General features: G+C 34.0%; 1 protein-coding gene across 1 annotated transcript in view; it reads right to left on the bottom strand.

Annotated features, from left to right (window-relative positions):
- Positions 1 to 12559, bottom strand: part of EPHA3 (EPH receptor A3) — a 127481-nt gene extending 114922 nt beyond the window's left edge. Inside the window, exons 1-2 of the mRNA XM_032219736.1 lie at positions 11966 to 12559; position 11689 (exon numbers count right to left, since the gene is read on the bottom strand). Of these exons, the coding sequence (XP_032075627.1) occupies position 11689; positions 11966 to 12559 (595 nt within the window). The remainder of the gene's footprint in view (positions 1 to 11688; positions 11690 to 11965) is intronic.
- Positions 12560 to 13322: the final 763 nt, after the last annotated feature.

The following is a 13322-nucleotide window of genomic DNA, read 5'->3' as shown; positions in this document are numbered from 1 at the left end:
CAGGTGTTATATGGAATGTGGCTCAGGTAAAGTCAAGCACTGGGGGCCCTGATAGAGACAAATGCTTTCAAACTGATAATAGAACATGATATAATGGAGAGACAGGTAACATTCAAGGTATAAAATATTAAAGACACATTATTTGATATACAAGAGGTAACAAGGCTATAACTGCTAGTCTAACAAGCTGATCCTGTAGTTGCTCACAGGAGGAGGAGATAAGGGAGTATAGCAATTACACTCCTCAATCTATTGCTTCTACTGCATACATATGGAATAACATATTGGTACTGTAACAAGAATGTCCTGTTTAACAAAAAACAATGTTATATTGGTTTTAAACTGAGAAACATCTGCAACAAGTTTGATAATTTTGAAAATCACTTCTGCTTTCCCACTTCAGTTTGGGTCTGAACAAGATATGCACAATTCCCTATAGGCAGCACTAATTATAGCCCCAGAAAATATACACAAAAGGATCTCTGAAATATTCTGTGCCACTTACATATTTTGGTTCAAATGCTGTATTTTTTTTTAAATGAGAATATAAGTTACACAGTTCAGTATCTTGCAAAATTAACAATAATGCTGTTTATTAAGGAAGAATTATCTAACCACAACTGATTCTAGAAACAAAAATCCATCACTAATTTTATAGCAGATAAAGGCAGATAAAGGAGAAGGTATTGAACTTCTGGAAGGTCTTCCCTTCATTAATTTTAACATCAACCTGGGACAGGTCTCTTTTTTTTGCTCACCTGTCATTAGAAGGAAATTGGAGACTTTGCAGTTTCACTATATCAAATTGTCAATTTTACTTACAATAGTTGATATATATTTACAGGATCAGTACATTCAGACTAATTAATGAATAGAACTATTAATATCTCTATAGCTTAGGCTATTCACATAATATATTCATGTAATCAGTGATCATTTAACTTTGCTATATTTCAGCCACTATAAATTAAATTAGAATCTAGTCAATTTGACTGAATCCCAGAAGTCAAACTGTTGTTTTAAAAAGTGACATACTGTTTTACATCTATCAGTTTAGTTCTATGTCTTCAGTTTTATTTATTTACTTTTATCCTTGCATTAAAATAGTCAAACAATACATACAAAGGAAAATGTAGAAGAAAAATGAAGTAACGAGCACACAAAAAACTAAGATTCTCTGGAAGCTTTGTTCTTATGACATCAAAACATATTTCACAGATGAACACATTTTATTGTGCCATATTTCATTATCCAATGAAATTAGGTCAACATGCAAGCCTTATTGTTTCTGAGTTTATATCCATCAGATGTAATCAAACTATGAAAATGTAATTATTCCTTAAATTATATACATATTTTAACATTAGTTCTATATGAAGTCATTCTTTCTTACACATTGATAACATCTTGAAACTAAAGATTACTATTAATTGTGACTAAACTTTGCATTCCAAATGCACCTGGCTTAAATATTCATATATCAACCTAAATTTGATATGAAATAGGACTTTGGCTTTAGAATTTACCATTCCACATATTCAATTTTACATATAATTGACTTGTTTCATATAAAATTTGAGATATGCAGAGTTTGTAATGTGCAGGTTAATGCAATGTATTATTCTGGCATTCAATGAAAATGTCTCTTCAGTAAAACATATTGAGCTGATATAGAACTGCTGGAAACAAAAACAGAAAGGATCTAGAGAATAAAAGGAAAATATTTGATCATATTTTTTAAATTTATGCCATAAAGTATTTTCACTGAAACTGATCTCTGTACATCCTCACAATTTATAATTCAATGTTTTTCAAACACAGATTTATTGAACTCTTATTATACCCATCAAACAAATTCAGAATAATTCGCTGTGAATTTTAATGGATTATCTTTGTTTATATCTGAACATCTAGGAAAGCAGCATTTAAGGTTATCATGTGCTTTATGTTTTTAACAGAAAACAAGGTATTACAAAGGTTTTCAATCACTAATTATAGTTAATGATATGTCTCCTTAAGACCACAAATGGCATTATTGTGTCAAAGGTAACTGGACAGCTACAAGGACTTCTAAATCTGCTACCCGAATTGTTCAATAAACTTATTAATAATTTGTTTAATATGTTGTAGGTGGTCTCAGGATCAAATTTTCAGTTAGAAAATAATATATGTTATTTTCCCTAGGTACTTAAATTGTATCAATTAAAGAATAGTATAAAAACTTATCCTGTAATTTTTGTGATTTAGTAATAGAAAGATTTATTTAGCATTTAATCATTGTTTTCTGTCATTACTATGTTACATAATGTCTTACTGTTGCAATCCTAGATACTTAGGAATGTCTCTTGTTTACTAGAAACTTTCCACTCATATTGTGATGCTGGAATGGGGGCCAAGTTTCACTTTTTTCTTCTAAATGCCCTGGATTGGAATTGCTGAGGGAGAATAAGATTTATATGATTTTAATCAAGATTGGCCTTTTAAATTGCTAATAGCAATATTGGAATAATAAATTCCTAACTCAGCTTATCTGTGAGGAGAAAAATATAGTATGGTATAATCTTTATTGTCATTGTATTTAAATACAACGAAATTTGTTTAACCTCACTGGTGCAAAATTATAACAGAAATGAAAAAAGAAAGAAAAAAAAACTAGTGTGTGCATGGACTGATTGTGGTTGTATTTAAAAGTCTCACAGCCCAAGGATAGAAACTATCTTTAAACCCGTTTGTTCGGCTGGTTATACTTTGATGTCTTCTGCCCGATGGTAGAAGTGCAAAGAGACACTCACCAGAATGTGAATCATCTCTGAGTATCTTTCTTACTCTGCTAAAGCAGCGAGATCTGGCGATGTCATCCAGTGGTGTCAGAGGGCAACCAATGGTTTCTTGTGCTGAATTGATCACTCTCTGTAGTGATCCGCATCTGTTAAACCAGCATACCATACTGTAATGCAATATGTGAGGACACTTTCTATGATGGATTGATAGAAAGAGGTCATCAGCCATTCCACCTGATTTTTTTCGCAGGACTCTAAGGAAATGAAGTCTCTGTTGGGCCTTTCCAATCACCAGAGATGTGTTGTTTTTTTCAGGCGAGATATAGGAGGACAGTTTATGGTGAATGGCCAATTATGCCACAGAAAGAAGGTTGCCCATCAGCATTCTAATTCTATAGAACAGTGTTGCCATCTTAGAAACTTCATGACATCTCTAAGAATTTTAACTGAACAGCTCTATAAGTAAACAGTAAACCAAGAAAATAACTCCCTTGGGATTAAGAGATGATATAAATTGGTTTCCCCCCTCTGTTCTTGGAAGAAGACGATAGGGTCCAATTCATGAAGAAAATCAAAATTGCACAAAGTCCAAACATCAATAATCCATGTTATGGCATTTTAAATTATAAAGTGAACTTATTGATTTCTCTGCAATATCCATTGCTATATCAGAATAAAAGGGATTGTATTTAACATTTTATTAAGTAAACATGAAGCATCAATACAGAAAATTAATTTTAAAATTAATTCCCTATATTTTTTGCTATCTGTGCCCTTTAATATTATATAGTTTATATTTAAAGGTGACCGCTAATTATTAGAGGACTACAGGATATAAATGCTATTTTGAAATACTCTTTGTTTCAATTAATTTCCTTCTTGGATTATAAATATGATAAAGGTTATTGTTCTACCTCTTCCAAAAGAAGTCAATCAATAGATTTTTATTTAAAAAGTGAAGAAGCATTTTAGATCTAGCAGCTTCCTCCTTTGTGTTACATACATGCAGCTGCTATTCTTTTAAAGCATTTAATATATTAAAACTTTCCAAATCTACAACATTATTTGCCCAAAACTAGTTGTCGCTTACATGAGGATTAATAACATTTTTCTAAATCAGTAATATAGTACAGTTTGTTCCAGGGGTGAAATGGTCTGAATCTGCTACCGGTTCACTTTGCTTCATGTGATGCATGCCGCAGGCACTACCATGCAAAGCTGAAAAAGGAGGATTACGAAGCCTTTTCTGAGTCTGCAAAGGTAAGTAAAACAACGAGGGGGAGGAACGGCTGTGTCATGTGATTTAGATTAGAAAAACTTTCTTGTTTTTCTTTGAAGATGTTTTGCTTCTTATCCAAGAAGCTTCTTCAGCTCTGAGCTTGGATGAGCAGCAAAACATCTTCAAAGAAAAACAAGAAAGTCCAGTTGCCTCTTGAAAAAGCAACTCTGGAACAACCATGACCTGGATGACTGAGAATCTCCATAGATTCAGTCAATTATGCAAAAATATGGTGGTCAGATTTTATTTTTAATAATTATTAAATGTAATTATAAAAAGTTTATATCATTAGTGAAACCTCAGGAAATGAGGGTGGGGTATGGGAATGGAGGTTTGAAAATCAAATTAAGCTCCTTTCACTTTAGAGGAAAAAAAGTGGAAGTCAGGCATAGGAAAACACTATACCTTGTTCATGCACTTTTCCTACTGATGACCTTTAACCTGCAGTCATTTATCTTATTCATGTGGTGTCCTCTAACTGCAACTCCAAACTAAACATCCAACCTAAACATCTGAATATCAATCCAAAGTCAAATTCCTTGCAAGCAACAACTACTGGAGGAAAAACAAAAGAATAAGCTCCCCACTACCGATATCACGTGTCCTTTCTTTATGTCATATGTGGCTGACAAAAAATAGCACTTTGTATAGGGCCTAAAGGTCCAAAACAGCAGGAGAAGGTGAAAGCAGAAGTCATGTCAACAGAAAGAAAGCACACAAGGAATGCTTTGATCTTATGTGTAACTACCAAGACAAATCATTCTGCCTACAGTGCAACATCCTTTGCCATTAAACAAAAACACAAACCCATAAGCCCAAATCGGCCTTTAGTGACCTCTCATCAAAAGAACAGAATTTCAGCAAGATTATAGACGATCCATATGGGTTGTTTTTCTTTTCCTTTTAAAATAATTCATCATTAATATTCAAAGACTCATAGCTCATTTCATACAGAATTAAAGATTAATGCCAACATAGTAACGTTGGCTTTAAATGAACAGGAATACAGGTAGATCTCAACTTGCAACAGTTTATTTAGGGGCACTTGAAGTTACAACAGCATTGAAAAAAGTGACTTCTGACTGTTTTTCACACTTACAACTGTTGCAGCATCCCCCTGGTCACATGATAAATTTAAGGCACTTGGCAACTGACTCATATTTATGATGATTGCCATGTTCTGGGGTCATGTGATCATTTTTGCAAATTTTGGACAAGCAACATCAATAACGAAGCCAGATTCACTTAACAACTGTGTTACTGCGGTGATTCACTTACCAGCTGTGGCAAGAAAGGTCATAAAATGAGGCAAACTTCACTTAACAAGTGTCACACAGCAACAGAAATTTGGGGTTTATTTGTGATCATAAATTGAGACAATTCTCCTAATAGAAATCTCCTAATAGAAAGTATCTATAGTACATATGTGAAATACCTTACTACACCAACTTATCTTTATCTTTTTGTATGAACAGATGGAATCAAATCTAATCAAAGCAACTACGGCCTTGAGATATCCTTGTACATAAAAACATTATATTATGTACTTTATATTGTCATATGTCAGTTATTAAATTTCTCAAATAAAAGGAATTTTAAAAATTATAAATGTAAAAGGTAAGCAGGTTTTTGTTAGGTATATTGGTGCTCATGATCATGTTTCTAAATCTGAAAAAATTATACAGTATATCAATCCTCCAACTTCCTATGAAGGCTGAATTGTATGTATACTTACAGTATATTAGCAATACTACTATGTGATTTCAACAAAACTTTCATCCAGTAAATATCAGAAATACATGTATCACATTATATATGTCATTGCAGGAGTTTTAAGTATATTGTAATAATGCACATTGTCTTGCATAAGTTAGTCATTCGCTCTTGAGACAATTGGTATAAATAACAAGGAGTGGAAGAAAGTACTCTCTTTTCAATTTAGAAAGCAGCTTTAAATTAAGAGGAAACTAAGCAATGTTTCACCTTAATGTCAAAGTTATGTTGCAGTTGTCTGACAAATAGTTTTTTACAAATAGCTTAAGTAAACAAATATTTACTTGCTTGGATGCCATAGAAAAAGTCTTCTCATTCATGAAGTTTTACAATGAACCTATAGATAGTAATTAGATTAAAGTAAAGACCAGGAAATCTCTATCTTCTTTCCTAATATGCTAAAAAAAAGGAATGAAAACTGAAAGTCTGAATAATATCATGATGTCTTGCCAGCTAATATTTTGGGTATATGGCAATTGTATTACTAAACCAAAGTATGTTCTGGTCTAGACAACCATATAAATCCTATGCAAAATTTGCCATAAGCAGAAATTATCTTTTCTGATATCTTTTCTACATGTTATACCACTGCAACATTACTTTAGTAATCTTCAATCTGTTCATAAAAGGTGATGTTATATACCAGGCATATCAAACTCAAGGCCCGGAGGCTGGATCTGCTCCATGGGGTGCTTAAATCACCCAGGAAACAGCGAAGGACCAACCCACAATGCTTCGGTCAACAAAAACAGAGCTTGGCAGTGCCACATGCGGCCCTACTGGGCTCCGTGTTCCTTAACAGAGGGTTGCAGCCAGAAATGGAGCTTGGTAGCCCATTTTTGCTGGCAGAGCGCTAAGGCCACCACAGCCACCCCTGACATGAATGACGTTGAGCTGGCCATGCCCACCATGCCCCCCCCCCCAATGTCAGACATAATCCTCATGCATACCTCAATGAAATTGAGTTTGACACCGCTGTTAGGTACATTTGTTTCAGGTCAAGTGTGAAGAGGGTTCAAGTGTGTGTGTGTGTGTGTGTGTGTGTGTGTGTGTGTGTGTGTGTATTAAATGAACATTAGGTTTTGGGATGGGGCATTACAATGTAAACAGTCAATTTTTTTTGTCTTCTCTTTTTAGCTGCATAACTGTGGAACACCTTTCCTGATAGCTATCATATATATTTTGAAATATTTGTTAAATGAAAAAATCCATATGTTCTGAAAATTAATATCAAGGCATCTTTTAAAGTTACGGCAAAGGTTGTGGTGGAATTACATTTAAAGAAGGATTGACAAGGAGCAGTTCACTCCTTTTTACAAGGAGCAAATCAGTAAAAATAAGAACAATCAAGTTAAGAAATGTTAGAAGAATTTGAAATATACAAGTTGGACAATGATGAAGAAATCTGAGAGTATCATACTGGGAAAAATATTCAAAGTGATTTACCCTGTTATATTGCAAATATACTAGGCAGACCTTTTATATATCTTCGGAAAATTAACTAGGGAAATCTAGAAACTTTTTGTAAGCCAATACATTTTCATTAACAGCAAATGTAATTAGTTCAAAACAATGTAGTATAAAAAGTAAAGAGAGCAGAGCATAAGAAACAATGAAAATTGTAATGCATTTCTTATGAAAGGAAATGCCTTTAAGGAATTTTAGCATAATTTTAATTTGGATTGTACCATATATCATCACCATGTATCATCATATCACAGCATGCAATATTTTGTCAAATATAAATTATTTTATTTCCATCTATTTTTATTAAATCTCTTACTATCAGGAGGTAATGTTGACTTTCCTGCAGTGATGTCTTAAATCACTGATGGTATGCTTCGTGGGTGATGAATAACTGACACACTACACAGTAATCCCTAATTACGATAGAATTTGGAGGATAGACATGTCTGGTATTAAGACAGCAAGCCAAACAATCGCACTGACCTTTTAGAAATGATTATTGTACAAATCTGTGGTATATCTCATTACAATGTAGTGATGGCTATAGTTTCAGTTTGTTTTTGAATACAGCAATTCCACTTTGTCCATACTTAATACATTTCCATCCTCATTTCTAATTCTGATTCAGTTTTGATGGACGTGGGGCACAGGAACATTGTGTATCTGTACTGAATACCCAGAAATCATTTCCAGGTAAGTTCTATGTGGAACTTCTATGTTCAATATTGCAGACTAACTCAAAGCCAGTTATTAGGAAAAAATAAAATGAACTAGAGGCAATCATTCAAGAAACTCTTTCTTGAACTAAAAGATATTATTCGATCAACCACAAAAATGTGTTGACAATTTTCTTTGCTAGCCAAAACAAATAGGCAGAGGACTTGGAAAAGAACTACTGAAATGATAGGCACTGAAGGACTAAATCTGACTACATTCAAATTTAGTCCACGCAGAAGTGCATTTTAATTGAATCTATTTAATTTTCAACATGTTAATGGCAATGGGATCTCAAAGAAATGCATTAGTCCCACCCGACTGATTTATCACATCCAAGCTTCACCTAATCTCAAGTACAGCTGACTTTTGGTCTCTTTGTTGCCAAGTTTTAAAACTTTATAATTTAAATCTATCTAAAGTTTATTGAAATTAAGTTAGAATATTAATGTTGATGAGATCTGTTATAAGAAAAAACATTTTCTATCACTAGAATCAATTACTGTATATTTACTTTTATGAGAATTTGTTTTTAAAAATTGACATCTGTCCAAGAAATATATTTTGAAAACTGTCATTATAAATATGTTCTTTTGATCTGTACCATATATAAAAATAAGAAAACAAAAGCTTTTCAAAATATATGTGAAAGAATATACAATAAATAAACAGGAAAATAGAATTCCATGTTAGTTTAAAACATTTACAAATTGAATTCCAAAATACAAAGCAAACCCTGCGGACAGATTTATATTGCTCTTTTCTGCAGCCAACACTCAGCTAAGTCAGAATTAACAATCAAAAAGAAAACAATGCCATAATCAAGGAAGTTCCAAGTACACCCTTACCAAAACTGGCAATGTAAGCTACTATATATAAATATAAAGCAACCCTCATAGTCACAGCCACCAGCAATAATGTTGGTACCTCGTTGGGTAATGAACATCTGCAAGCCATCAAACTCAGGGAACACCAATGACTCCATAGATTTATATTTAATTTTCAAATGAAAGATTGTGATTATTCCTTATGTCAAGTCTGAAAAACTAATTTGACACCACCCTTACTCGCATCCTAATTCTGTTAGTACACATATTGACTTGTTTCTAACCAAACAAAGCAACACGGTTTTACCATCTTACTTCCATGGCTCATAACCTCATAATCCTCATGGGGCTTTCAGTCTTTTCTTTTTAAATTTGTAATACCTAGAACTACCTCAAACAAAGAAAAAGAGAGAGTATTGAAGAAATGTTTTAAAAACTACTTGGCAATAATTGATAGCAATATTGTGTTCATATTAATAGCTTTGCAAAACATCTGATATCTGGGATATTTATGGGCATACTGACTACAAATGCTTTTATCAAAAAAGCTGATAAATGAATTATCAAATAGATTCATTAAAGTTCATTCCATTAATGACACCCTAAAGTGTTTGATTTATAACAGAATAGACAATATTTTTATTGGGAAGCACAACAAACATGGAATATGGAAAAGGCATGGTGATAATGCAAAATGCACAGGACCATGACACTAACATTGAGAAGAACATTGAGTATTATAACTATCAGGGGTGGGTTCCTGCCAGTTCTAACCTCGTCATAGAAGAGGTTCCACAAATCTACAGTGCTGTTTAGAACCGGTTCCAGCTTCCTTCCCCTGCCCGTCCACCCATCATCAAGATGAAGAGTGAGAGGGGGAATTCTGGAAGTTGAAGTTCACATTCTTAAAGCTGTCAAGTTTGAACACTCCTGGGGTTTTTTTCTAAAGGGTTAGAGGTGCAAGGGTCTTGTAACTTGACAACTTTAAGACTTGCACACTTCAATGCCAGAGTTTCTGAGCCAACATTTTGGTTTCTAAGCAAGAGTGTTGTTAAATGAGTTTCACCACATTTTAGAAGTTGGCCATGCCCACTCAGTTACATGGCTGGCAAGCCACTCCCACCCAGTCACATGTCCAGCAAGCCACTCCCACAAACAGGCCACACCTACAGAAGAGGTTCTAAAAATTTTTGAAACCCACCACTGATAACTATCATCATTATCATCACCACAACCACTACCACCATCATTGTTATTCTTTATTTTTTGAAACTACTCTGAATTATTCTAAAATCTCAAAACCTTTATGAAGCAGTATTACCAATTTGTTGCAATCATAACTTAAGGAGGGCTCCACAACTGAAAAAAAATAATCAGCTATATTCTTAGCCCTGAGTTCATATTAAAACATAGATATAGTAAGTATTAGAATTATGGAAAGCACTTTAAAAGTTGTGTTTTCCAATGCATGGGAACATGAGCAACATGCCCTCTTCCAGTTAATAAAAAAGCCACATTCAGTTCAAAATGAAATAACTTTACTGCATTTTCATTGATCATCAGAACCAGTGGTGGGTTTCTTCCAGCATTACTGGTGGTTCGGTGAGCATGCACGATTTTGACTATAAAATCTGTGCTATAATGTAAGTTTATATATAAATAAATATACTGCGTATTTATATATCAAATATAAATTATTTCTTTTTACATTAATTTTAAGCTTTAAATGGATCTATCTAAAATTTGTTTCACTAAGAATTAACAAAATAATATGCTCATTTGTCTATATTTTTGAAAACACAAAACAAACTGAAAAAAAAATCATAATCACAATATTAAATAAACTGCATTGTTCAGTATCTATAATCTGGTACATTAGCAGAAAATCCTCTGCACCCCAGAAAATATTTTTGGGACATGACCATCATTAAGAAAAGTGGAAATGACTGATGCAGTTAGATTTAATGCCTGGATAGAAATAGATGAAGACTTTTAAAAAAGAAAAGAAAAAAATCATCTGGAATGTAAGTCTAGGAGAAAAGTACTTAAATAAAAATATGGGGGAAATGTAGTCCAGAAACAGAGGTAGGAATTCTATTCTGAGATACTATATTAATTATATATTTGTTTGTTATTAATACATGTCTTTGAATAAGTTTTGATTCCTAGCAACTAACAGGATAAGCCCATGCAGTTTTCTTGGCACACTTTTTTCAAAAGTGATTTACTGTTGCCTCACTCCTACTGTTGAGAAAGAGAAACTGACCAAAGGTTACCAAGTGGCTATGTGCATTAGGTGAGACTAGAACCCCTGGACTACTGGTTTCTAGGCTTGTGCCTTAAATACTACAGCAATAGCTAAACTAATTTGTGTAACAATTCTCAATATGCTTGTCATCTGCTTTTAAAACCAAGGAGCTCAGGTAACAATCACAGAAATTTTAGTGCCTTAGTTCAGGGTTCAAATTAAAGGCCCCAAAAGCATAGACTGCTTCAAACTGCTTTTGCAATGGCACCCAATCTATCACCTCTTCATTCATGGTTTTCTAATACTTCTATAGCCCATTATACAACTTCTCAAGCATAGCGAATATATGCACTCTTTTTAAAGGTATATAATAGTTTGGGTATACTCAGAGGTGGGATTCAGCCAGTTCACACCTATTCAGGAGAACCAGTATTAACTTTCTAAGGCAGTTCAGAGAACCGGTTGTTGGAAGAAATCTTATTTTGTTTTTTTCCACTTTACAGGGCTAATCCTGTAAAGAAGGCAGGAAGGAAACATTCTGGTGTTGTTTCTAGACTAATCTCTATTGCCCTGCTTACAGAAACTGCACCTCTGGTTAACCCTTATTACATTGTAACAGCTAAGGCGAAGCACCCATTGAACTGAGTGATGTTGAGTTGGCCACAGCCACACGATCACATGACCACCGAGCCATGCCTATCCAGCTGGTCATTAGGCCAGAGAACCGTTTTTTTAAATTATTTGAATCCCACCACTGGGTGTACTACAGAGCACATCTTGCTCATGAGGGCCCAGCCCACTGGACCATTGCTTCCTTACTGCCTGAAATGGTAGTGTTCCTGTTGAAAAAAAAATTAAGTGGTCATGTTACCATTACCTGGCAGGCGTAGCCTCTTTCTTCATAGCCGGCATTACATAAGCACTTCCCTATGGGTACTAGCCATTCTCCTTCAGTGCTGCAGTACATCTTGGGTGGTTCTTCCTCTTTGGAATGATTAACACAAGAGCCTCGCACTTCCACCAGTGACTGGGAATCCATAGGTACTGTATCTGGAAACATGGCCAGGTTCTTTATAGTAAAAGGGCATTTTTTGAAGTACACTCGCACAGATACTAAGGCCACACATGCACCCACATCTTGAAAAGCCAAATAAAATCCTTTCCTGCTCACAGGTCCCACTTCACGAACTTCTGTATTGAGCTTAAGAATACGATCACCAAGATCCATCTGAGTGAAGCTCTCATCAGCAGCAATGGTATCAATCTTTGTAAACTGGTGTTCTCTGAACTTCACAGAATGGTCATCATCAGATTCCATATAATACAAATTAAAAGTTTCCTTACAAGTGCCCAGAACCAATGGGATACTGTTACAATCCCTCAGAGTAAATTTGAGTTCCACATAGATTTTCTGAGCTGAATTGCGTGGTATCCAATTTGTCCTTAACCAATTATTTTGACTGTGGTCCATGACGTTGCAGACCTGGTAAGTTCTGATTGGAGTATAGTTCTCATCAACACCACTTATTTCTTCCCACTGAAAAGAAACATAAGAGTAAATTAGCTAAACAAAAAAAAAACTGTATGTAGTCACTAATAATAAGACAAAACACAAAATGGTGATTTCTTGGGTTATCACTAAGGAAACCCTTATAATTTCAGAAGGACAATGACATTGTGTAATAATGCAATTGTTACAAATCCATCAACATTTTACTCATTTTTTTCATTTTAAAACTTGTAAATTGGCAAAAAAAAATTTCACAAGTTTCAAGGAAGACTATAATATTAAAAACCATCTGACTCCCATCTCTCTTTTATATCTCTTTTTTGAGGGATTTATAAAATATATATAGTATATAATATTCAAAGTTCTGAATTTATTGTTTATTTATTTAGTTTCCATAGAAAAGGGTAAACACTTCCTTTCGATTACAAAGAATATGGATACACCACAATAAAGGAGATGCAATGAAGGTAAGCTAAAAAAAAAAAACCTCAAAACAGAATGGATGGAAAATAAAAAAAAATAGACAAAACAAAGCAACAAAGTTATTTTAGAAAAACTGATAAAATGCAAAATCTTAAAAGTAACAATCTACCATAGATTAGATTGGGTCACTTTCATGACATAAAAAAGACGAAGAAGCCTCACACTTCCAGCTTCTGTTTGGCCCACCAGTGGAACTGGCAGCAGATTCGGACAGTGAGGAGTTTGGGGAGGAACAGGAGCC

Source organism: Thamnophis elegans, chromosome 6 (assembly GCF_009769535.1).
Source record: "Thamnophis elegans isolate rThaEle1 chromosome 6, rThaEle1.pri, whole genome shotgun sequence".
Lineage (NCBI taxonomy): Eukaryota > Metazoa > Chordata > Lepidosauria > Squamata > Colubridae > Thamnophis > Thamnophis elegans.
Note: the sequence above shows the minus strand (reverse complement) of the source record. Positions and strands in the feature narration are given on the sequence as shown.